Source organism: Schistocerca cancellata, chromosome 2 (genome assembly GCF_023864275.1).
Source record: "Schistocerca cancellata isolate TAMUIC-IGC-003103 chromosome 2, iqSchCanc2.1, whole genome shotgun sequence".
NCBI lineage: Eukaryota > Metazoa > Arthropoda > Insecta > Orthoptera > Acrididae > Schistocerca > Schistocerca cancellata.
Genome location: NC_064627.1, coordinates 10394459 through 10422121, shown reverse-complemented (window position 1 = coordinate 10422121; position 27663 = coordinate 10394459). Strand labels below are relative to the sequence as shown.

Below are 27663 nucleotides of genomic sequence, written 5' to 3'. Positions count from 1 at the left end.
CACCTTCCGCTTACATTCCAAATCTCCCTGTTACCCTTCATTATGAAAACACGTGCCATTTGAAAGACAACAAAGATTACAGAACACATTTTGCGGAGTGAAATGTAAATGGCAATCAACAAATAAATGCACTGCGTACAACAGCGAATCTTGCAGAGCAATTGCAAATCGCAGTTGCTTCGTTTTCACGTATTACACGTTTCCACACCCCATTCGAACCGCCTTAAGTTGCTGACACGGAGACATAATTTGCGCCGAAAATTCATCGTTATATACATATAGTGAAAGATACGTAGAGTATGTGTGTCACTACCTAGCGGCGTCAACCTCAAAAGCTACTTGGACACATTTACCAGTAATTCGACAGTGATACAGGCCTCCGTGCAATACTGAATGCTCGCTAACAGCAGGTAGCATATTGAAGATACGTACAGCAATGGCTGTCATTGGGGCTGCACGGTGTGGCCGGGGGCGGCCAGAAGCTGACTAACGTACCCGTCCAGCTCTCTGCCGCGGTTGTCGTGCTCGCTCGGTATAGACAGAGGACAGCACAAGCAAACTTTCGAGGCATTCTGGCGCGACTGCTTCAGCAAGCAGCATTGGGGAGACACAACGTAAAGTTTACGATTACGCCCCGAGTTGAGGATAAGTTCAGTGGAAATAAACCCGAAGAATTAACTGCACATTTCATAGTAATCGAGTAGACCTATAACATATACAGAAACAGCAGCAACGTAGGCTGCGCAGTGGTCGGAAGGTTAGTTATCCGGTGTGGAACGTTACGGAGTTTTTGGATTACATTACGCACTAGGTATTCGCATTTTCATTCGCCGAATCAGAGGGGAGCAACACTATGCACGTTACCGCTACGGTGGGTCCGCCCTGACGTAAAGGCCTCTGTTTGCTACCCCAGAATAGCGGTTTCAGCGACAATTCGTTGTATCAGCTTCTTTTTAAAAAAAGTGTTAAACAGATGAAACGCTCAGTGGAAAACGTTTAGTTTTTGCGTTGTATAGACGACCCGAGAAATAACAAGGCCTCGCAGATCTCGTACTGTTTTCCTACACACACGAACCCACCAGGAAAAGAGCTTAAGTGTACAATGATTGCGCTCAATTGTTTGCTGTACGGTTCGATCTGTCGATTTACTTGTTCCGTAGCAAACATCGCGAAGAGGTTATCTATCGGCAGGACAGGCGGCTAGTTGAGAACACGGCTGGAGGTAGAGTGGATCGGCCAGCTAGGAGGAGGCGAGTGCTGGACTTACCTGGGCAGGCAGCCGGCCGGTACAGCACCTGGTGGTAGCGCTGCTGCGGCTGCTGGTGGCGCGGTGCCAGGGCGGCCGTCAGCCACGACCAGAAGCACATGGCGGAGCACCTGCGCGCGTCACAGCAGAGCACACACAGTAGCGGAGCGGAGCAGAGCAGCGCCCGCCCGCCACCGCCGCCGGCCGCCGTCACACAGTGCGCGCCACGCGCTTGCCGACTCGCTCGCTCGGGCCGTCCCGCTTTTTTGCGCGGCCGCGGTCCGCAGTCCGGCAGGCGAGTCACGTCCTCCGAGCCGCAAAGAGCGCGGCCGCCCGGCTGCGCATTCCGCCCGCGAAAAACTTCCTGCCGCGAAGGACGGCGGGCTCCAGAGGCGCAGAGGGGGATAACGGAGCGCAGCGCAGCGCACAGTGGCGGAGCCGCCTGCCGGCGTCGGCAGTTCCGGGCACGCACCGCCGACCAGGCAACGCCGCGCGCCGTGCCGTGGCCTGATCTACCTGCGCCTCCTAGCCGGCGTGTCCTGCGCCCCCCCCACCCCCAGCCCCTGCACTACCCCGAGCGAGAGCTTCCCGTTTTACACGAGCGACTTTCTGGTCAAAATGACAGCTCCAAGTGCGTGCGCTTTCCACGCCTGCGTGTAAATCGGCAACCGAACGCGTCGCGAGGTGACGTCAATCGTCTATAGATTGTGTCGAGCGTGGACTTGTAAATGTCAGAGTACGCTGCACACTGTGCGAGTCCAGGGACGAGGAACTATAGCGGCGTCTGGTAACGTCTTCCTGTTACCTTAATCTTTCATCGTCTTCTTTGCTTTGTTTTCGTGGCACACTGAAAAGCCACACGGGGTACTGGTATTTTTTCCTACCAGTGTTCTACTCCACATAAGAGACGAAATACATGAAGGCCAAAAATATTTACGTTTTACAGAAAAAAACCTACACTAAGCGTAAATAACAACGTGAATAGATACACGTGTTTAATGAGAATTATTGAGACAGTGAAAATATGATTTTCGTCGTTATTTGGGGCTTAGGCGAGGCGGGCCAAATATTTGAAAGCGACAAGTAATATAATTTTTGCAGCGAGTGCACAACAAAGAAACCTGCACTGTCCATAAATAAGAACTTAAGTAGATCAAAAACTTTTCTGGGTAACACTGTTGTACAAGAGAAAAACCCCACTCCGTTGAAGGAGGAAAACAGCCATCGATGTTACTCAGCACTCACGGACAAAAGACGCACAGGTCGAGGCGGGAAATCGCCGTGTGCTGCCCTTCCTCCACACTGACCCGTCACACTACTGTGGCCACCTGGCAGGGGCACAGAAGACTGCGCGACGAACAGCAAGAGAGTAACTGAGGTTTGGAAGGTACCGACACGGATGTTCTCCTTTTATTGACAGGTCGTTACCCCATTGTTCTGCTAAGAGGATTGTGACACTCCTCCCCCTCCCCCTCTTGACCACAATCCATCAGAAAACCTTCAACCCTCCCCTATCCCCCTCGCCGATACAGCTACACTTTCAGGCCTGAGTTATTGAAATAGTCCCCAGTCACTCTATCAATTCGACTGACTACTTAATTAAATTGACGAATTAACCAACCTCTCCCATGTGGCAAACCCACAGCCCTCCCCTCCCCTACCTGGAAACTGGTGGCTCTGTGCTGCAGAGGGAGGATCTCCTCACAAGAAATCTAATTACATACCAATTGTTTATTTATAAAAAATTTACAGCCAATAAAATTTTTCTGGGTTTGTGCCTGCACTGTCAAATGGCTCTGAGCACTATGGGACTTAACATCTATGGTCATCAGTCCCCTAGAACTTAGAACTACTTGCACATAACTAACCTAAGGACAGCACACAACACTCAGTCATCACGAGGCAGAGAAAATCCCTGACCCCGCCGGGAATCGAACCCGGGAACCCGGGCGTGGGAAGCGAGAACGCTACCGCACGACCACGAGCTGCGGACCCTGCACTGTGAATACGTGAAACTACCGACATTTCAGTCACTGTTGGAACTGACCATCTTCAGGGTGTTTAGTAGTACACAAAAACACCCTGAACGAGGTCACTTGCAACAGTGACTGAAATGTCGGTAGTTTCACGTATTGAGAATGCCATCACATACACAGAAAACTTTTACTGACCGTGACAAGGGCCGTGGATGCCTTTGTTCATATACAAAAAAATTAGTTTCATGGGCTGGATTTCTCTCCTCATCATTCTCTGCCGTTTGGGAAAAGGTGCACGTCTCGTAAACAAGTCATCGACAGCTTCTTTTTACTCCGATAGCGCAAGGAATAGCGTCATGAAACAGTCATCACACGTAATTACACGGCTAAAAATCTGTAGACCGTGAAGCACGCAGCGCCCGCCACTCGCGCCACCCGCACAGGCTGTGCGGAGTCGGGCTGCACGGGCGGCCGAGTGTACCTCAGGGGCCGCGTGTGCCCCGCCACTGACAAAAGCACCCGAGACATTGACGTCGAAACTCGTGCCCCTGTACAACACCGACGTACGCTGTAGCTCCTTCCTGCAGAGTACCGACGCACGCGGTAACCTTTTTCCAAGGCAAATTCCTGACTCAGAACGGATTGCGCCATGGACTCTAAGCTGCCGTCTGTGCTGAGCAAAAAGAATCTCACGACCAGAAATTCAACTATACTGCATAGGACATACTGTTTGTTTATAAAGTTCACTTTGAAAGGGTTGGATCTCACTTTCATTTGGTGGGAAAGCATCAAATCCAGCAACTTCGTGTCCTAATTACGTAATTACACTGCTAGAGATTGAAGGTGACGTCTTATTGGAAAATTTTCCTGTTTGCGGTGACCTCGACATGCAGGGATCGACTGAGCTAGTGCACAGCGCCACCACCGGAGGACGTTCCACCCCTCTACCGTCACGCCGTCACTCACCTCTCGCAGAAAAACTTGGTAGGAAAAAGACTCACTCTGTGCTCGAGAAGAAGGATCTCACGACACGAAATTCACATCAAAGTCAATAAGATATCGATACATATTGTTTATTTAATCAGTTTGCAGGAGACGGGGTTCCCCCACTTGCGTGGACATTATGACTGGACCCCCCCACCTTTGTTGCCCATGACATAATACATCTACATCTACATCTACATTTATACTCCGCAAGCCACCCGACGGTGTGTGGCGGAGGGCACTTTACGTGCCACTGTCATTATCTCCCTTTCCTGTTCCAGTCGCGTATGGTTCGCGGGAAGAACGACTGTCTGAAAGCCTCTGTGCGCGCTCTAATCTCTCTAATTTTACATTCGTGATCTCCTCGGGAGGTATAAGTAGGGGGAAGCAATATATTCGATACCTCATCCAGAAACGCACCCTCTCGAAACCTGGCGAGCAAGCTACACCGCGATGCAGAGCGCCTCTCTTGCAGAGTCTGCCACTTGAGTTTGTTAAACATCTCCGTAACGCTATCACGGTTACCAAATAACCCTGTGACGAAACGCGCCGCTCTTCTTTGGATCTTCTCTATCTCCTCCGTCAACCCGATCTGGTACGGATCCCACACTGATGAGCAATACTCAAGTATAGGTCGAACGAGTGTTTTGTAAGCCACCTCCTTTGTTGATGGACTACATTTTCTAAGGACTCTCCCAATGAATCTCAACCTGGTACCCGCCTTACCAACAATTAATTTTATATGATCATTCCACTTCACATCGTTCCGCACGCATACTCCCAGATATTTTACAGAAGTAACTGCTACCAGTGTTTGTTCCGCTATCATATAATCACACAATAAAGGATCCTTCTTTCTATGTATTCGCAATACATTACATTTGTCTATGTTAAGGGTCAGTTGCCACTCCCTGCACCAAGTGCCTATCCGCTGCAGATCTTCCTGCATTTCGCTACAATTTTCTAATGCTGCAACTTCTCTGTATACTACAGCATCATCCGCGAAAAGCCGCATGGAACTTCCGACACTATCTACTAGGTCATTTATATATATTGTGAAAAGCAATGGTCCCATAACACTCCCCTGTGGCACGCCAGAGGTTACTTTAACGTCTGTAGATGTCTCTCCATTGAGAACAACATGCTGTGTTCTGTTTGCTAAAAACTCTTCAATCCAGCTACACAGCTGGTCTGATATTCCGTAGGCTCTTACTTTGTTTATCAGACGACAGTGCGGAACTGTATCGAACGCCTTCCGGAAGTCAAGGAAAATGGCATCTACCTGGGAGCCTGTATCTAATATTTTCTGGGTTTCATGAACAAATAATGCGAGTTGGGTTTCACACGATCGCTGTTTCCGGAATCCATGTTGATTCCTACATAGTAGATTCTGAGTTTCCAAAAACGACATGATACTCGAGCAAAAGACATGTTCTAAAATTCTACAACAGATCGACGTCAGAGAGATAGGTCTATAGTTTTGCGCATCTGCTCGACGACCCTTCTTGAAGACTGGGACTACCTGTGCTCTTTTCCAATCATTTGGAACCTTCTGTTCCTCTAGAGACTTGCGGTACACGGCTGTTAGAAGGGGGGCAAGTTCTTTCGCGTACTCTGTGTAGAATCGAATTGGTATCCCGTCAGGTCCAGTGGACTTTCCTCTGTTGAGTGATTCCAGTTGCTTTTCTATTCCTTGGACACTTATTTCAATGTCAGCCATTTTTTCGTTGGTGCGAGGATTTAGAGAAGGAACTGCAGTGCGGTCTTCCTCTGTGAAACAGCTTTGGAAAAAGGTGTTTAGTATTTCAGCTTTACGCTTGTCATCCTCTGTTTCAATGCCATCATCATCCCAGAGTGTCTGGACATGATGTTTCGAGCCACTTACTGATTTAACGTAAGACCAGAACTTCCTAGGATTTTCTGTCAAGTCGGTACCTAGTATTTTACTTTCGAATTCACTGAACGCTTCACGCATAGCCCTCCTTACGCTAACTTTGACATCGTTTAGCTTCTGTTTGTCTGAGAGGTTTTGGCTGCGTTTAAACTTGGAGTGAAGCTCTCTTTGCTTTCGCAGTAGTTTCCTAACTTTGTTGTTGTACCACGGTGGGTTTTTCCCGTCCCTCACAGTTTTGCTCGGCACGTACCTGTCTAAAACGCATTTAACGGTTGCCTTGAACTTTTTCCATAAACACTCAACATTGTCAGTGTCGGAACAGAAATTTTCGTTTTGATCTGTTAGGTAGTCTGAAATCTGCCTTCTATTACTCTTGCTAAACAGATAAACCTTCCTCCCTTTTTTTATATTCCTATTAACTTCCATATTCAGGGATGCTGCAACGGCCTTATGATCACTGATTCCCTGTTCTGCACTTACAGAGTCGAAAAGTTCGGGTCTGTTTGTTATCAGTAGGTCCAAGATGTTATCTCCACGAGTCGGTTCTCTGTTTAATTGCTCGAGGTAATTTTCGGATAGTGCACTCAGTATAATGTCACTCGATGCTCTGTCCCTACCACCCGTCCTAAACATCTGAGTGTCCCAGTCTATATCTGGTAAATTGAAATCTCCACCTAAGACCATAACATGCTGAGAAAATTTATGTGAAATGTATTCCAAATTTTCTCTCAGTTGTTCTGCCACTAATGCTGCTGAGTCGGGGGGTCGGTAAAAGGAGCCAATTATTAACCTTGCTCGGTTGTTGAGTGTAACCTCCACCCATAATAATTCACAGGAACTATCCACTTCTACTTCACTACAGGATAAACTACTACTAACAGCGACGAACACTCCGCCACCGGTTGCATGCAATCTATCCTTTCTAAACACCGTCTGTGCCTTTGTAAAAATTTCGGCAGAATTTATCTCTGGCTTCAGCCAGCTTTCTGTACCTATAACGATTTCAGCTTCGGTGCTTTCTATCAGCGCTTGAAGTTCCGGTACTTTACCAACGCAGCTTCGACAGTTTACAATTACAATACCGATTGCTGCTTGGTCCCCGCATGTCCTGACTTTGCCCCGCACCCGTTGAGGCTGTTGCCCTTTCTGCACTTGCCCGAGGCCATCTAACCTAAAAAACCGCCCAGCCCACGCCACACAACCCCTGCTACCCGTGTAGCCGCTTGTTGCGTGTAGTGGACTCCTGACCTATCCAGCGGAACCCGAAACCCCACCACCCTATGGCGCAAGTCGAGGAATCTGCAGCCCACATGGTCGCAGAACCGTCTCAACCTCTGATTCAGACCCTCCACTCGGCTCTGTACCCAAGGTCCGCAGTCAGTCCTGTCGACGATGCTGCAGATGGTGAGCTCTGCTTTCATCCCGCTAGCGAGACTGGCAGTCTTCACCAAATCAGATAGCCGCCGGAAGCCAGAGAGGATTTCCTCCGATCCATAGCGACACACATCATTGGTGCCGACATGAGCGACCACCTGCAGATGGGTGCACCCTGTACCCTTCATGGCATCCGGAAGGACCCTTTCCACATCTGGAATGACTCCCCCCGGTATGCACACGGAGTGCACTTTGGTTTTCTTCCCCTCCCTTGCTGCCATATCCCTAAGGGGCCCCATTACGCGCCTGACGTTGGAGCTCCCAACTACCAGTAAGCCCACCCTCTGCGACTGCCCGGATCTTGCAGACTGAGGGGCAACCTCTGGAACAGGACAAGCAGCCATGTCAGGCTGAAGATCAGTATCAGCCTGAGACAGAGCCTGAAACCGGTTCGTCAGACAAACTGGAGAGGCCTTCCGTTCAGCCCTCCGGAATGTCTTTCGCCCCCTGCCACACCTTGAGACGACCTCCCACTCTACCACAGGTGAGGGATCAGCCTCAATGCGGGCAGTATCCCGGGCAACCACAGTCGTAGTCCGATCGGGGGATGCGTGGGACGAGCTGGCCGTCCCCGACAAACCCCCATCCGGACCCCCACAGTGATGCCCATTGGCAACAGCCTCAAGCTGTGTGACCGAAGCCAACACTGCCTGAAGCTGGGAGCGAAGGGATGCCAACTCAGCCTGCATCCGAACACAGCAGTTGCAGTCCCTATCCATGCTAAAAACTGTGCAAAGAACGTCTGAACTAATCTACAGAGAGCGCAAACAAAACGACACAAAATTGAAGCGGTTATTAAAATACAAGATTGCCTAGTAAATGCAGTAATGCTGCCACTTGTGCACTGCTGACACACTGCTCGGCGGCGGAAGGAGACTACGCGATTTAACACTATTCGAGTACTAAAACGTGATGCTACAACTCTCAAATACTATAATACGCCCGAAATTTATGAATTAAACAATGCAAGTACCAAAAACACGCAAAGAAATTAAGAATTAAACTATGTAACAAATGAGTGAGCTAGGAGTATACGACTTGCTGCTGCAGCTGCTTATCCAACGGCGGCAGGGAGCACACTGACTGTGACCAACCGACACTGGCCGTTCAAAACAAAAACAGTTGACAGACGACTACGCGAATTTACACTATTCAGGTACTAAAACGCGATGCTACAACTCTCAAATACTATAATACGCCCGAAATTTATGAATTAAACAATGCAAGTACCAAAAACACGCAAAGAAATTAAGAATTAAACTATGTAACAAATGAGTGAGCTAGGAGTATACGACTTGCTGCTGCAGCTGCTTATCCAACGGCGGCAGGGAGCACACTGACTGTGACCAACCGACACTGGCCGTTCAAAACAAAAACAGTTGACAGACGACTACGCGAATTTACACTATTCAGGTACTAAAACGCGATGCTACAACTCTCAAATACTATAATACGCCCGAAATTTATGAATTAAACAATGCAAGTACCAAAAACACGCAAAGAAATTAAGAATTAAACTATGTAACAAATGAGTGAGCTAGGAGTATACGACTTGCTGCTGCAGCTGCTTATCCAACGGCGGCAGGGAGCACACTGTAATGAGAAGCGAATGGAATGAAATGCGATGTAATAGCCAGCGTTTGAGGTCTCCGTGTGTGCGTGTGTCGTCAGGACGCCGCCAAGAATAGCAAAACAGCGCAGTGTCCTAATTAGACATCACGTTAGTAAATACCACCGACCACGGACCGTATATCGGCCTCTTTCATCTCGTGGGCCTCTTACAAAGCATCAGGTGGCAGCGTCGAACTGCACACTCACTTCCTGTCTCTGCCGCTCTCAAGAAGCCACTCCCTGGTTCTCTGTGTGAATCGACATCTTCAGAAACGAAGGTGGAGGTTTCCACCTCTCATCAGAATACTGTTTCCCGTTGGCTAATGCTACAGACAAAGGAAGAGTTGACGTAATTTCCACTACAAAAAAAGAGTAAAATAACCCATTTGCATTACCCTGTCAAATTAATTGTTTAGCGATTGACAGGAGTCAAATAGATCGCTTAAGACGCACACTTCCAACATACAATGATCCTTTTCCCAAATAAAATATATTTTCAGCGTTTGAGTATCACACGCAAACATTGTGCAAATCAAGTAACGATCGTAGCGCTAAACTGCACGTGTAAGCTACACACTGGCGCCGCCCACACATCCGCACTCACTACTCCTGAGCGGTTCAAGTTGCTGCCTTACACTACAGTACACTACGCTACGCTTCCCGCACTAGCCTGGTAACGGAAAGTTTGGGTAGGCGTACGGTGCACGGTGGAGGGTTTCACCCATTGGCGACACACGAGCAGTTCACTTGTCCGGCGAAACGCAGACGACCAGAAAACACGCGACCTCACCGAAGGCGCTGAGAAGTGTGAGAAGCAAACGCAGACGTGTGCCGACTCGAACGGATACAGTCGCCTCTAGCAAAACATACTACTCGAACTGACAGCGTCTACCTGGTTCTTTCGTCTGACAGCTGTTACAAATTATTTTGGCGGCGCGCAGGAGGACGGCCGTAGCGAGCCGTCCATCGTTTGTCGGCAGCCCGGGGAGGTCCTGCAGACAGGACAGCGCCCCGTGTCGCAAGGTGGGGGTGGGGGCGCGCCGTTCCCGCCACGCCCAGCTGCACGGGGACGCCACCGCCAGTCGCGTACAGCGGCAGTTCGCTGACCAAAAATATCACCACGTACATATCGTAAAAACGTTGAACGCTCGGGGCTCCGCAAGTCCTAAATATATTTTAAGGACCGTCAGCTGCACTCGATATTTCAATGAGCCGAGCCGGTACTCGTGTGTACAGCCTACCGTCAGTGGCGCGTTACCTGTCTCGCTATCAGTGACGTGCACGACAGCCCGCGTGCTGTGAGATGAACACAGAGCTGAACATCTGGAAGAATTTACGACTAACACGCGTGCCACTGGTGTAGGGAGTCGTAGTATGCCGTGACGACGGGGTCTACATCCGGATACCGATTCGGCTATCAAACATTTCAAGTGCAGCTGATGGTTTTCGAGGCTTCCTTTAACAGATACAAATTGCTCATCGCAACGTGCGACCTCGGTTTAACGTGTGATATTCTAAACGCGCTCTCCTTCCTGCAATAGCGTCTTAGGCGTCCACATGCCCATCGGACAATTCTCGATACACTGACGCCTTGTCCCAGTGTTTCGCTGCAACCAAATTACTAAATTACTTCACCCCGAAAGCCTCTTTATCGTGTGCACTGAGCAACTCGCCACCGCTTACGTTCCAAGTTCCACAAAAAAAAAAAGTAGGCAACTGATCGGAGACGGTTCCCCGTTTACACATACGTCGTTACGACATATTAGTTGGTGCGGTGTTTCAACAATTCGTTAAGTGTAGAAAACATACGGCACACAATTACTCTTTACTTCGTTTATTTACAGTGTCATCCCCGATCAGTAGACAAATAATTGCTATTTAATTACGATTGAATTTCACTGCAGGCAATAAAACGCGTTCTCCTGGCGTTTCACTGTTACCTTTTACTACCGGGCATCGCACACTGTAACAGCACGAGCTTTTCGGAAGCAGTGAATTAAAGCAGATGCAGGCCGGTACGGAGTTTGCCCGTGCAGCGCCCACCGCCCCACACGCCCTGCTAACCACTGCGCCGAGTGAGCGACACGCAGCCGCTGAAACGAGGTCGTGCCCCGAGATAAGCGAATAGGCGCGACGCGGGCAGCGACAACCGGCCAGCCAGCCAGCTGTACGTAGCGCGTGTGCTCCGTCGCTCACCAAATACGGCGTCCCGAGCGTTCCTCCGGCTTTCCGCGTCACAATCGCGTTGTTTTGAGCTAACGTGGCCGCCTGGTGTCGAAAGGCTGGCCGATAAGCTTATCCTGCAGTTGCGCGCCGTTCTATTCCCGCGCGCAGCTCAGCGCTTATGTAATGAGTCGTCGCAAGAGTCGCTGCGCACGGCTGCGTCGAGCAGAGCGTGCACTGGCAGGTGCCAGGGAACCACGGCGGTACACTCTGAGCGTCGGCCGTTACAGCCACACCACCTCTAAAAGTATTAAGTGTTCTCGTAGCTGGAGTGACTGTGCACTTGTGTCGAGGTAGCACGAGGAGCGGCGGACAGTGCACAATGTCTCGCTGACTGTGTGTGTGTGTGTGTGTGTGTGTGTGACAGTAGCAGAGCTGGAGAAACTGTCGCACCTGCCTTACTGAAGCAAGCATCCCGTCGTTCCACAGAATGACCAACCCGCCAAACTGTGTGTGAATCAAGAGTTGATACTGTTTCCAAATCAAACACGTTTCATCCAGTTACTCTGGGCGCCTTCAGGAGTCTTTAACAGAAAACAAGAACAACAACAACAAGATGAAACTGATCATCAACAGTTCAGAGTGGCTCTTAAGGTCAGATTGCCTATATGGTGTTTTCTGATGACATACCTATCGCCAATAACAAACTGCGTCAGCAACAAAAAAGTTCAGTCGGCTAAATAAAGTACCTAAAACAAGTGTCTACAGCTTTCCTTCCATAAAACAATATATAGAACAACTTCAATGATCGATCAAAATGGATGAGCATAGAATTTTGGAAAGATGGAACGGGGCAAGGAACTTACTCATTTAGGTGAGCTGAACCAGCAGAATGGTTTAGAATAGTAAGTAATCAATATTAGCATCTTAAAATTAGAATTGATCTGCGATGAAAGCCTTTGCAACATGAAGGTACTGCACGATTACGAAATCAGACGGTTTACACGCATAAGAAACATTGACTATATGGACAAAAAGACCAGTCGAGCAGTTGGTAAATGTGGCATCCGCGCTACTGAGGTACACATCGGCCAGCAGACAGGACTGCACACGAAGCACTGTCAACTACATGGAGGAGACTGCAGCTCCACGACCACGGTACGCAGAATGGACAGCAAACAGTTGGCTGACAGGACGAGACCGAAACGAAGACAAAAAGAAACTGTAATAAAAACTTTTACTGCACACTACATACGTTGCGAAACAACTTTGGTTAAGAAACGATATAAATTCTAATTCCACACGACGAGTAATGTCTACAACACTATGACTGTACAAAACACGCACAGCATGTTCCACGTCAAAGCTGCAGACACTGGATAGCTTTACGACTAGTCTGCAGTGGAAGGCGTAAGCGACGCCGCGCCCCACAACGATACGCAGAGAGATTTGGAATGGTGTCTAGTTTCGTCCACCAGTCGTGAATCCGTTTAACGTGAGGCCGCAAAGAGACCGAAGCCACATCCACATCAACATATACGACAAACCTGCCGGACTCCGGTGAAGTGGAATTGTGAAAGGTGGACTCGAGTGCTGAGCAACAGAGCCCGGCTGACTGTCAAAACATTTCCGTCCGGTCATATTAGTTTTGGTCGCCTGACCCATTTGATTGTGTGAACCGTGATATTATCTTACAAAAATTACAGTTCTATGGTATAAATGGAGTATCATATGAGTGGTTTAACTCATACCTACAGAATAGGAAGCAAAAAGTTTCCTTATATGGGTCAAGCGATTTAAATAAGTTTGCCGCTTCATCTAACAGGGGTGAAATTACATTAGGTGTTCCACAGGGTTCAATCATTGGTCCCCTTCTGTTCTCGGTATAATTATGTGAACGACCTCCCTTCCTATCTGAAACAGGAAGCTGAACTGATGATACAAGCATCATTATTAATCCAGTAAAAGAAACTCCAATTGAAAATGATACAAATAAGGCCTTTGGAAAAATCATTAACAGGTGTTCTGTAAATGGGCTTACTCTAAACTTTGAAAAAACCACAGTACATCCAATTTTCTGCTGGAAAAAGAACAGCTCCTTCAATAAATATAACACATCAACGGAAGTCAGTAGACAGGGTACAGCATACTAAGTTTTTGATGTACATGTAGATGAGAATCTTAATTGGAAAATGCATATTTCGGATCTTCTAAAGCGATTAGGTTCAGCAACTTCTCCAATCAGAATAATAGCCAATTTTGAGGATACAGAAATTAGTAAGCTAACATACTTTGCATACTTTCACTCTCTGATGTCATACGGAATAATGTTTTAGGGTAACTCAACATTTAGACAAAAAGTATTCACTGCTCAAAAGAAAGTGGTTAGAATAATGTGTGCGGTTCATACTCGCACATGTTGTAGGCATCTCTTTAAAAGATTGGGAATTCTTACAAAAGGCTCGCAGTACATTTACTCACTAATGAAATTTGTTCTCAACAACATGGACCAGTTTAAAAACAGTGACATTCATGATTATAATACCAGAAAACATAAAGACTTACACTATCCTTTACTCAACCCATCTTTGGCACAGAAAGGGGCGAAATATGCTGCTATAAAAATTTTCGACAAATTACCAGATGAAATAAGTCTGACAGGCAGCAGTAATAGCTTCAAAAATAAATTGAAATCATATCTCGTTGACAACTCCTTCTATACCGTAGATGAATTCTTGAATAGGAATAAATAAGTCTATAAATATACTATACGCATTTTGTGCCATTTAAAGGAATGGGGTAAATAACAAAAATATTAATCTTTAACTCTGTATTGTAATATATATGTATTAAAAAAATCTTGTTTCATATCTGCATTTCTTGTGCACTTGACGCGTTCCACATCATAACGGCTACCGTACAGTGCCACTGATCAATGCAACACGCAACCAACTAACTAAGCAACCAACCAGAAAAAAAATCGTTATTTAACGATTTCTGATTCCATTATACACCGTGTAATACAGTCCTCGGACAAGTTTCAAAGTAAGTGCGACGTGGCAAAGTGAACCTTGATGCCAGTGATGATACTCAGTAAAAGTGGAGCCTAAACAGAAATGACGACCGGCCTGGGAGCGGCTGCGAGGTGCGTCGCAGGGCGCGTACGACGGCACGGCGCCGTCACACCTCCACCAAAGCACTCGGTGTGAAGGACGAAACACGAAGCGCCTCGAACACGAGACGGCGAGAGTACAAATCTGCAGTACACTTCGAATTAACCGTCTTCCATATTAACGGTCAGTCGCTTGAGATACTAGTGAACTGCCGAGTGGCCGGCCGCTGTGGCCGAGCGGTTCTAGGCGCTTCAGTCCGGAACCGAGCTGCTGCTACGGTCGCAGCGTCGGACGTGGATGTGTGTGATGTCCTAGGTTTAAGTAGTTCTAAGTCTAGGGGACAGATGTTAAGTCCCATAGTGCTTAGAGCCATTTGAATTTTTGAACTGCCGAGTCAAAGATTGGCGGCAAGCTATTGCATTATTTCACATGTGGACATCAGCAACTCGATACCTCGCGCGCACTGTCCTTATTTTGTCTTTTCGTTTGTTCTTAATATGTGACTATCGCCAACAGCGACTTTTCCAAAGTCGGAGCGGGAAGTCAGTTGCGAGAGGAACCGAGTACCGTCGAAGTGCGTCTCTTCCATTAAGTCTTTTGATGCTCGCAGTCGCTGGAACGGCTAGGTCACCGCTGCACTAACCTTCGAAATCATTAGAGGATCGAGTCAAATGGGGCAACGTTGGGGATACTCCCAACAGATGTCTGACCCGTCTTGTGCTAGAGTCGGATTCGCTTAACTGTGTTCTTTTTTACAGGGGCAACTTACGGCGTAGTGTTTCAAGCTTGCTGTCGATGTCAGTAGATACAAACTTCACATAGAACAGGCGATGCCAAGTGTGAAGCAGGACGAACAGGATAAGACATAAAAATAGTGTGAAGCAATAGAAATAGGATGCAGAGTACAATGAAGTTCCAGTTAAGGTACGATTACGTATTATCGACTGTGACACGCACAAAGTTGAATAAACGTCACAAAAGCACCTAGGCCAATGTGGGCTTTAATCCCCCCTCCTATGAGTTAGTGCTGTGACAACAACTGCCCAGACACGACAGAGCGAAAGAAATCAGAAGACGTGGGAAACATTTCCGACGAACAGAATCGGGCAGCCCGGCTCTCCGACGAATCAGCAGAAAGCTCAGCAGGGAGCCACCGTTCCCAGCTGCACCAGCGTCCAACCCAGCAGATCGGGGAACAGTTTTAGCGGCCGTCGAGTAGCGCTACACTGTACTCCCGTCACAAATATCGGTTTCTGTCGCATTCGTCCGGCTTCAGATCTCTGGAAACAAAGTACAGCACAACCTGGCAGCGACACTGGACAGCTGAACAATCAACTTCGTCGCTTTCGGTGTAAATAAAAAAAAAGAGTTAAGAGGGAAAATCGGAGGTTTCGAGCAAAGTGCAACTTAAGAGACGGAACGCCGGCTAGGAGCGACGCGAGGTTGGACGGGATATCGGGATTCTAGACGAACCTTCCCGTTTTTCGCCGTAAATGATGGGGGTGAAACTGGGAAAACCTGCATCCTGAGTGCTCGCCCACTGCGAACTCTGCAAGGAACGGCAGTCGGTGACGTCAGCGGTGGCGGGTGACGCAAGCCGCACGGTGGCGTCACGCTGACGTCACCACCGCGGCTGCCGGCGCACCCAACCACCGCAACACCACCACACGTGCACCGACCACCAGGAACACTACGAACGTCGGCGGCCGCCTGGGGCCGTTGCGGGCGCGTGTCGCGCAAACGAAAACGTGTAAGCGGAGCGCACACGGCGTAGACACGGGCTGCAAGTGGGAAATCCACTCAGATAAGGGACGTCGACATTCGGCGGATTATTAATACGCAGCGCCTGAGAACTTACATCTCGAAAACGGCGAGGCTGGTCGAATGTTCGCGTGCTACTGTCGTGAGCATCTGCGGGAAGGGGTAGAAGGGCACTAGGCGCTAAATGATTGGACGTGCACGACTCTTCACAGCAGGTGAGTCTCGGAGACTTGTCTGCTCTGTAAAGTAGGATAAACGGTGATCTGCGGCAGCTCTGCCGGAAGAGCACATCTGTTTCGCAGCACGCCGTCGATCGTACACTGCTGAACGTGGAGCTGCGGCCGCAGCAGACCACCCCTACGTGTTCACACGTAGGTCCGACGACACCGTCAGTTACGATTGCAGCGGGCACGCGACTATCGCGATTCGACCGCCGATCGATGGAAACGTGTCGGCACGTCGGGTGAATCACATTTTTGGTGCACTAGTTGGACGGCCGTCTCCACAAACGCCGTCACTGAGGTGAACGGCGGCTCGAAACGTGCAGCGCGCCCCGGACGCAGGTTGGAGGGCGCAGTACTGTGCTACGGGAGGCAACTCTGCTGCGCTTGCGAGGGCAGTAATCGACGACATGCTGACAGCTGCAAACCACCCGCATCTCTTCGCGCCAGTCGCCTTTCCCGACGGCGATGTCATCTTCAGCTGTATAAATGTCCGTGTCTCGGAGCCAGAACAGCGCTACAGTCGTCACGACCACTACAGTGAACTCACGTTGATGTCTCGGCGACCAAATTCGCCCGATGTAAATGCTACGGAACCCATGTGGGTCGCTATAGGGCGCCATCACCGCGCACGCAAATCGGCGGCCCTTCATTTACGCGAATTACAGGACCTGTGGGTAGACATGTAATGCCACATACGTCCACAAACCTACAACAGACTGGCGGACCCCTGATATGCAGAACCAGACACGTATTTTGTTCTAAAGACGGGCAAACAAGTTATTAAGCAGGTGGTCATAATGTTTTGGCTCCTCAACGTACGTACGGTAGACGGGAAAACTGACAGCCGGTAAGCCTGTCTGTGGGCTCAGGTCGAATCTCTCTAATTTTGTCTCCACGGCCTTTTCTCGAGATCTATGTAGGAGAAAGCAGTAAGTCAGTTTACTCTCGTAGGAATTATCTCGGAATTTTGACGGTGGACCGCACGGTGACGCAGAACGCCTCTCCTGCAGCGTCCGTGCAGCGCTAGCGCTCGCTGCAAAAACCTGCAAGCAAACGTGCTGTTCCATTTCCTCTACCAATGTCCGACTGACGAGCAGTATTCGAGTGTCGGTCGAGCGAGTGTGTTGTAAGCTGCTTCCTTTGTTGACGGACCACATTTCCTGTGGATTCTCTCGATGAAGATTTATTTTATGTAGTCGTTCCATTTCAGATCGCTCCACGCGCATAGTCAAGAGACATTTTATGGAAGTAACTGCATCCACTGACTGTTCTGCAATCGTGTAATGATAGAATAGAGGGTATTTCGATCCGTGTATTTGCAATACGTTACATTTGTTAACGTCGTGAGTCAGTTGGCACTGACCTTCGACCCTCTGAGGCTCTTCGTGCGTTTCGCTACAATTTTCCAGCGTTGCCAATTTTCTGTGTACAACAGCACCATCCGCGAAAAGCCTCTCGAAACTTGCGACGTTATCTGCCACGTCGTCTACACGTAGTGTGAAAACTGATGCTGCGCGACCACTCCGTTGTGGCCGACGTTATTTAGTAGCTCATTTATACACAGTGAAAACCGATGGTCATACACGTTACTTTTACGTTCACAGTGACATGCTGTGTTCCGCTCGCTGGAAACTCTCGAACCCATCCACACAGCTGGTCTGATATTCCGTAAGCGGACGCTGGCCGCTTGCTTTTTTCACTGACGCGTGACCTTCGCGCCGTCAGATGTGTGAACACACACTGTATCAGCAACGTCACTCACACAGGGTAAACTACGTGAGGTTCCATTTTTATGTACAATATTTCGTCAAATGACATGAGGTTGAGACTCGCCACGTCGGCGAACTACACACATACGCATTGTTAATAAAACGATAATCGTTGCGTGCGCTCGACACCGCTTTGACACTGCTGTCGTTCTGTTAAAAAGGACGTGGCGATACCCGACAGTAGAACTGGTGAAAACTTATGCCCGACCTCCGATTCGCGATTAATACCGACCTTTAGCTTTAGCTGCCAATTTTCTGCTGCCTCGGTCGCGGCTAGCACCGGACCCCATCTCGTCCGATAGTGGTTTCTGACAGCGATACGAATAGTTGTAAGAGGCAACAGGGGAATTTAACAGACCAGAACTTCAAAAGGTCTGATGAAAACTTGTACATATTGCAAAAAACACGTGGAACGAGGTAGTTAATTACAACTGCTCAAAACACAGTCGATGAAGTAGCCGGAAAAGTCTCGGCGCCGAACTAGACAAAAGAAACAAATAATTGCAACAGAAAGGAACGTTCCGAGCACTTTGGACGGTTCGTCAAGTGATTAATAGTCACGAGAATCGAACGGACTGAAGCCCGGGGGCGGACAGTGCAGAGTACTAGTGCGAAGACGCGGCTAGCTTCCTCGCGCCCACCTGCTGAGGTGCAAACCGCCGCATTTATACGAATTCGCGACCGAAATCTTCGCGGCTGCCGTACACCGAATGCGGAAATAGCACTAACCCCAGCAGTGAGAAAGAATTGCTCGATACGACTGTGAACTGGAAGGGCGCCCACCCCGCCGCCCCCGCCACCTGCCGCCCTTCAGCCGACAGCCCGGTGCCCGGCGCCCGTTGCCCGCTGCCACTGCCCAGCCCTCGCCACTCGCCGCGCTCCCCCGCGGCGCCCTGCTGCCGGCCCCTACAATTACACGACATTTCAGTGTGCAATGTTCCGCCACCTACGGTTTACGCCTGATTTGCAGACCTGGACTTTTTCTGAGTGTATTTAATACTACGGCGGTGATAATTGAATGTCTCGTGAAGAGCGCCATGCCCTCCCTCCGTCATAACTGTCTCGCCTACATAAACTACCTTCTGTACCCTAAGTGTGTCGTTTCGAAAAACCGCCATCTCTAAATCGTTGATCCATACAAGTCGTAATAACCCAGAGAGGCAACTGCTCATCGCCGAACCGTGTTTTGTTCATAAACTTTTTCACCAAATTCACACCAATCAAAACTGAAACAGACATTTAACTTATCGAAACCGACAGCAGAGGACGTCTGGAGCCGTCCGCCCCAGCACACAAGTATCGGCTCGGCCGTGTAAGGCTTCCCTCGTATCGAACAGAAATGTGTAGTCTCAAACAAATGGCAGTAACCAGTGGATTCGAGAGAGATTTACTCGATCTGATTCTCAAAAAATACAGAGGCAACAAAAACCCACATAAGGATAAAAAGTTGAATTCGTTCAAGAATTACGGCCTATTACCGAAAAGATGGCGCACGCTTTCCCTAAGTAGTGAAAAGCCGGGTTTCGCACAGCAAACAAATGAGATTTAAGCTGTAACACACCGAGCATTTGCCGTGTATAGATTACAATGCGGATGACATGATCGCTGTTATATAGACCACAAACTGGTAGTAACTTTGGTACTAGATTTAACGAACAATGAGACTGCCGGCCGGGGTGGCCGAGCGGTTAAAGGCGCTGCAGTCCGGAACCGCACGACCGCTACGGTCGCAGGTTCGAATCCTGCCTCGGGCATGGGTGTGTGTTATGTCCTTAGGTTAGTTAGGTTTAAGTAGTTCCAAGTTCTAGGGGACTTATGACCACAGCAGTTGAGTCCCATAGTGCTCAGAGCCAACAATGAGACTGCTTTTGGCAGTCATTTACGACGGATAAAACACGCAGCACGTAGTACTTAAAATATTTTGAAATTTCTACACGTAGCACCTTAGGCGATGAAATAAGCCATACTAGAGGAATGAAAGGAAGGTAAAGGAACCGGACAATTCAATGAATTAGTGGTCCAAGTTTAAGAACGACAGATTCTTGCGTCATTTAACGAACCGATGTGACAGAGGACAGCATTCAGCTCACGACGGTAGCTAACGAGGCTCACCCTGTACACAAGAGATACAATGGAAATGAACACGAAGGTAAAAGTATAGAAAGGGAAGAGACCCTTGGCTTAGTTGGTCATGACAAAACCATTCTACCTGGTGTGGAAAAAGAACGTAACAGTTCCAAGGCAGGCGTTGACAGATGTGAATATTGCCACACTACGGTTTTAATAAATGCCTGCGCAATAATGACACGAATTATTTACAGAAGGATGGAAAAGTTCGTCGAAGGCGAACTCGGGGAAGATCAGTCTCGGTCCAAGAGAAATGGAGGAACATGCGATTAAATACTGACCCTAAAACTTATTTTAAAAGATAGACTGAAAAATAGCCAAACCTACATTTATACAATTTATAGATTTACGGGGAGCTCTTCACAGCGTTAACTGGAATATCCTATTCGAAATTCTAAAGTTACCAGGCATAAAATACGGGCAGTGAAACTTCATTTCAAACTTGTGTAGCAACCAAATCGCAGTTATGAAAGTCGAAGGACATGAAAGGAATGCAACACTTCAGAAGGAAGAGACAAAGACATGTAGACTTCCCCAATATTATTTGGTCTGGACACTGAGCACGCAGCGAAGGAAACTGAGGACAAACGGAGAGGGACAAAAAGAGTAAAACGTTTTGAGGTTTGTCGTTCTAATAAAGACACAAAAGGACTTGGAAAAACGGTTAAACGGAATGGATACTATCCCGAGGAGAAGTTATTCGATGGCCATCAACAAAAATAAGACAAGGATAATAGAATGTAGCCCAGTTAAATAAGGTGATGGTAAAGAAGTAGATTAGAAAATGAGACAGTAATGGCATTTGGGCAGCAGAATACCTGATGATGTCTAGAGCAAACAGAATATAAAACGGACACTGACTGTATCGAGAAAAGCATTTCTAAAAAAAGGAGGTAGGGGGAGGGGGAGGGGGAGAGAGAGAGAGAGAGAGAGAGAGAGAGAGAGAGAGAGAGAGAGAGAGAGAGAGAGAGAGAGAGGCCGGTCGCGGTGGCCTAGCGGTTCTAGGCGCTTCAGTCCGAAACCGCGCTGCTGCTACGGTCGCAGGTTCGAATCCTGCCTCGGTCATGGATGAGGGTTTTCGTACGGCGTTAGCAGTGTACGGAAGTCAAAGATGGACGATAAGCAATTTAAACAAGAAGAGAATAGAAGCGTTTGAAATGTGGTGCTACAGAATGGTACTGAAGATTAGATGAGTAGATGGAGTAAATAGTGGGGAGGTACTTGGTCGAATTGGGGGAAAAGGAAATTTATGGCACAGTTGGCTAAAAGAAAGGATAGCTCGATACGGCACATACTGAGGCATCAGAAAATTGTCGATATGGGAACGGAGAGAAGTGTGGGCGGTAAAACGTGTAGAGCGTGACGAAGGGATGAATGCAGCAAACAGTCTCAAGTGGGTAGTGATTCACAGGTGAAGGGACTCGAACGGTGTAGAGTCGCATCGAACCACTCTTCGTCTTGGAGAGCATAACAACCGTAACAACAACAACGGCACTGTGTTCGCACATTGCGACTTTTCTGTATACCGAAGAACAGCTGTACGATTGTTCGGCTATTACGAACGCAGCTATTTTATGTCCTCGCCAAGTGCAGAGTGGGACAGTGCAGAGTGGCGCAGAAGGCGACGAGTGGAGGGGTGGGGAGGCGCAGCCGCGCTATCCGCGGAGGTGCCTCGAGCCGGCCAGCTGGCGCGCACGCACGCCGGCGGCTCCGTTCCGCTCTTGCCTCTCGTCGTCTCAGTACTTCGCGACTCGATGAGACCGCTGTCGTTACACGTAAACATTCCAACACCGAGTGACGGGTGGAAACCTCTTTGCGTGTATCGACAGTGGGAACAACAGTAACCGGGTACAAATTCGAAACGAGAAATAACTTTACACTAAAACTGTTCCACACTTCCTGGGCAGCTTCCGCTCAAACCGAACCTAACACTTCAAAATATGAAACAAATTTACACGCAGAAGCTGAATATTACTGCAGCTGTCACGTGTGATATAACGTACACAACCGCACGATTTTTTTCCCTGCTCTTTGTCACACCTAGGCGAATGGCTGAAGTAGTGCGACCGTTATCTCCACAACACAGGCAACTGCCGAAATTCAGCAATCTCGAATACGTCACTCCTTTAACACAGTAGTGCTCAGCATCTTCAATACGTCGAATGAAAATCATTTTTTCGTACAGGAATTAATATCAACTGAATTTTGTTAATACGAGTACTTATTTACAGACTGTCGGAACTACCATCTCATATTGTATGCACCTTCAGCCAGATTAAGAACAGTAATACTGCTTAAGATGATGTACACAGTCGGCGTAAACACAACAATGGGACGGTCACAAAAACTCGCAACTGAAACTCGACTATTTTCAATTTGCTGCGTTTGTGGTTGAGCACTGTCCGGATGTTATTTTTCACGGTATATGATAAAATACGGATCGGTATTCCAAATAACCTTTTTAAAGTCAATGAAGATGCACGCAGTACACGATACGAGTTTGACTAGAGTGTAAATGGATATTTATATTACGCAGCTCGATACAAAAATATCTAGCGTTTTGAATAAGATTCGCTGTCAGTCAGAATTGGAGGTGATTTACTTAAGACACGACCTGTTTCGGGCTTGTGGCCATCTTCCCGTGATCATACATTCATTTATATTTTTCTGCATTTAATGTTGGACTGCACTGTTTACGTAAAAGTGAAATTACGTGATGCTGACTCAATAACACAATTGGCCTAGTGACAAGTGTTGAAAATTTAGTGTACTTACGTATAGCTGGAGTATCTAAATCGTACCGCACATTTCTCACACTTGTTACAAACACGTTCTCGATTTTCACACATTCACTTGACAGTTCTTCCCATGGTAATTATTTAACTTGCATGTTAAGCCTTTAACACAGTAATACCATACTGAATGTTAACAATTGCAGATGAGACAAGAACTCTCATCATCCAGCATGTATACGTTGCAATACGGAGCAGAAAAGTATTCCACATTCACGTGACAGTTTTCATTTTGGTAAATTGTAACATCTGCAGCATTTGTCTGTATTATCAACTGTGTGCTACTACGGTCTGAGTTCCTTCTCTGCACTCCAATGTTAACAGGTCGGATAATGCGAGTTGTCGTCTCATCTACAGCTCTTATCATCTAAAGTGCCATTACTGTGCTAAAGACGCAATATGGGAGTTTAAGTAACTACCGTGGTGACAACTGTCAAGTTAATGTGTGAAAATGGCCAATTCGCTTGTAAAGAGTGCGATTTGGATGCTCCAGCTGTATGTAAGAACACTCGCATTTCCAACACGTGTCACTTCACCACTCGCAGTTCTTTTATTTGCGTTACTGAGTCAGCATACCTTACTTTGCCTTTTACGTAAACAGTGGTAAATGAACGTATTATCACGTGAAGACGGGCACAAGCCTGAAACGAGCCGTCCCTTAAATAAATCACCTCGAATTGTGACTGAAAGCGAAACTTATTGGAAACAGGCTATACAGGAACAGTGACGGAGACCGACGCCATCTATTACGGATAAAATTCGCAACATTATCTTATCGAGACCCGGACGTCACTGCACCTGCCAGTAATGTGTAGAGCGGACGCTGCCGTGCAGGATGGAGAGCGCCACTGTGGCCTGCGCTGACTGGAGGCTGGGCAGTTGCAGACTGGTGCCGTCGCTCTTACCGGGACTTAGTGAGGGCTCGTGGCCGCCGTCCGGGCTAACAGACCACTTCGATACAAAGAGGCGCCGCATCTGTGTGCACGGGGAAGGCGCCGGTTCACAATACACGATGATGATGTCACGGGGGCGGCGGCGGCGGCGGCGGGCTGTGCGCGAGGCGGCTTGCGAGGCGGGCGGCGCTGCGCGGTGCCGTGCTTACAGCCGCGAGGTGTGGCGGTGGCGGCGCGGCGCGGCGGCTGACGCCGGACTGGCTGCGCTGGCCGCCCGTGCCGGCCTCGTGATAGCGCTATCGCCGCGCCGACCTCTGCGATCCTCTGCCCCGCTGCGTTGCGCAACACCCGCGCAGCCAGCGTGTCGGCAGAGGCGAGCCGAGGCTAGCTGGCTGGCTGGCTGGCTGTGTCTGTCACCTGTCCCTCACTCAGACGCGCGCTCTCGACCTGAGCCGTCGGCACACGGACCGTACATCCGAACGTTGAGCGTTTGAGCGTGCAGAGTTTTTGACGTCATAGCGTGCAATAGCACGTTCGGGAGTCTTTCCGAACGTGCGGAGCAATATCTGGCACGTCAGATATTCTGAGCGTGCGTCTGAGCATTGACCAATGAGATGGCAAACGCCATCTACGTCACACGCATTCCGCCTCCCTTCGGTACAGAGTTATGAGGCACCATTTTGGCGTTCATTTCAAACGTATATGTAAATATGCCGTTTCTGAGCACCAGCAAATTGAGAATCACTGAAAAACCCGTTGTTAGTTGTGTGATTCGTTTCAATAAAAGTATGAGAAACATCATATTCGTCGCAAAAGAATTATTGTAACTTGCGTATTATGAGAGTAGGCTATTTGAAGGCAGCGACACACTGAACATCCACCCAATACGCATTGTTCTTGGTACAATTTGTTACAATTAAATTTCAATTAGTGACATAATTATCTACTATTATCGATTTTATGACGGGGTAATATACTATGATTAAGTACACGCATCATGGTGTTGGTTTAGCAGCCGGCACGGCAGCTCAGCGTGTTCGGTCAGACAGCCGGTTGGCCTGTGTAATAAAAAACTGAGTGGAAGGATCAGCCACCGAACTCGATCAGGATGTCTTACGACGTCCGCAACGATCAAAAACGAACAAAATGCAAAAAGCGTGATGAGTAGCGTCTGTGTCCTCTAACGAATTTTTATTGAGGCGGTGGTTCGCGTCTTATCACTTCCAAATTTTTTTCTAACGTTTGCGTTTTCATTAGGTTGTGATACTTTATTATTAGTTTAATATTTGATGTTATGTAAATGTTATGTATATATAAGCTCATCTTTTTTTTTTTTTTTAGGGGTGACTTTGTTCCATTGGCTTAATCTACAGGACAGCTTCCGCTACTTGTATAAAGGTATTTTGCTTCTTTTTCTTTTACGCTTCGTAATTCACATGTTGCAAAGATTCTGCTACTGAGTAGGAACAGTGATCAAGTAAGGCTGACCTTGGGGTTTTACTAAAATGATGAAATAATGTTTGTCTTATGTGGAGCAGTATTACAAATTTGTACCGCACTGTTTGTAATGGAACTTTTATAAGCCTGTGTGCTTGTTGATTGGACTTCGTACTTTCCTTTTCATGGACGATGAAGGAAATATGCGTTTTAGTAGAGCTAACGTGGTAATTTTACGCACGCCCGTTGAGTAAACAGTGTGGTTTACGACCTACAAACATCCCTCAAACGGGTGCTGGACAGCGTCGCGATCGCGTATACCACGTTGGGGCCCACGTACCGTATGCACGAGTCGCATCGTTCCTGTGCGTTCAGCAGCACGCTGAACTCGGCACGCTCGACGTTAACGTTCGACAGCACGGTCCGTGTGCCGACGGCTTAACGGTTCGCGGCCGACTCGCGCCTCCTGGCCGGAGCTCAGAGGCCGGGTGTCCTGCCGCCAGGGCGACGCCGAGGCCGACACACTGGAGCACCCACCCCCATATCGGCGCTCTGCTCGCTTTTTACTCCACCACTGTGACTACTCGAGCCGGCCAAGTCAAATGGGTCTTTTCTTGCGACCGTTCTTTTCGGAAACATTTCTAAATGGTTTCAAAGCTGTCCAAGTGACATCCAAATTTGTCCGAGACTATAAAACATAAGAATTTTCGTGCGTCTTCAAACAGCTGCAACAAAAACAAAAATATTCGGAAAATTGGTACTACTAAGGAAAGTACACGATTCCCTAAGTAGTAGGGCAAAGGCGGTGTCGCCTGACATTGCGAGTTGCCTGCATCGGGGACGACTGTACGTTCGGGGGGAAACGTACTGTTTTGATTGACGAGTCCTTAACCTATTGTTCTGCTAAGTGGATTATGACCCCGTGCGGATAATCTGTCCTTCAGAGAAATCCCCCCTCTACTCCTCTCTCTACACCACCTTTCTGGGAAATCCTCTCGCCAATCCAAGTACACTTTTGGCATAAATTTGATTGAGTTATTAATTGATTCGATCAATTAATTAGCCCCTCACTCTCTGGGAAACCCCCCAGCCCTACCCCTACCCCTCCCCGGACCCGGAAATTGGGGGTAAAAGACCATCGATTGACCATTTCGCAGGAAATCGATTGCAGTGTGCGTAATATTGTTTAAACAATTTCTGGTAGACAAGGTAATGCCTCGAATACTGTTTATTTAAAAAATTTATGCGATACAAGGCAGTATTTGGAATATAGTTTATTTGAAAACATGTGCAGAAAAATGGCCTAACCGTCAAATGTAAAATCTTACAGATAAGTATAGCCACCTATTGCCAGATACGGGAACTATCAAAACTGACATGGTCTCACTCCTAAATATGACATTAGCTTATTTAGGGGTGAGACCAATGTCAATTTTGATAGTTCCTGTACCCAGCAACAGACGGCAACACTTGTCTCTAGGCTTTTACATTTGAGCGTTAGCCCCTTTTTCCTCGCACGTTTTCATTTGTTTACTTAAAGAATTTGTCAGGGAACTGTGCACGGAATATTGTTTGTTTAAACAGTCTGAGGCTGACACGGCAGTACGGAACATTTAAACAATTGCGGCGCTTTTTTATTCTAGTCGCGCATGGAAACACTGAGTGGGCTTAGTTAAAAATGGCTCTGAGCACTATGGGACTTAACATCTGAGGTCATCAGTCCCCTAGAACGTAGAACTACTTAAACCTAACTAACCTAAGGACATCACACACATCGATGCCCGAGGCAGGACTCGAACCTGCGACCGTAGCGGTCGCGCGGTTCCAGACTGAAGCACCTAGAACCGCACGGCCACAACGGCCGGCGTGGGCTTAGTTAATATTTGCTGCTGGACTCAGGGATGTTAAGGCACTTATCTTTTATTTTCCTCATTTTTGTAAGCACACTCGCATCTAGGCATAGGGACGAAAATCACAACAATTACGTATTTAAAAGTTCACGGCATATTTCGGAAGCCACAACAGATCGTGAAACGAAAAGAAAAAAAGAAACAGATTTCGAAGCACTGTCCCAGAGACAACGAAAACGGCTGGAATATTCCGTGACTTTTCGGTGTCTTACTAACGTCGATCTGGAGATGCTGTTAAGCAACAATGGCCGTTGGAGGGGACAGCATCCCTCGTGTCCGAAACACAGGAGGCGCGTCTGCTTGGACTTATTTCTGAACACTCGAACATA

General features: G+C 48.0%; 1 protein-coding gene across 5 annotated transcripts in view; it reads right to left on the bottom strand.

Annotated features, from left to right (window-relative positions):
- The window catches only part of LOC126161301 (caskin-2), a 1090260-nt gene that overhangs the window by 356910 nt on the left and 705687 nt on the right, over positions 1-27663 (bottom strand). For 2 of the 5 annotated variants that reach the window (XM_049917045.1, XM_049917052.1), the window contains exons 1-2: positions 24197-24221; positions 1268-1377 (exon numbers count right to left, since the gene is read on the bottom strand). The exons of 1 other annotated variant lie outside the window; for it this stretch is intronic. In XM_049917045.1, coding sequence (XP_049773002.1) covers positions 1268-1367 — 100 coding nt within the window. In that variant the 5' untranslated portion in view covers positions 1368-1377; positions 24197-24221. 2 more of the 5 variants (XM_049917046.1, XM_049917051.1) reach the window with 2 other exon arrangements.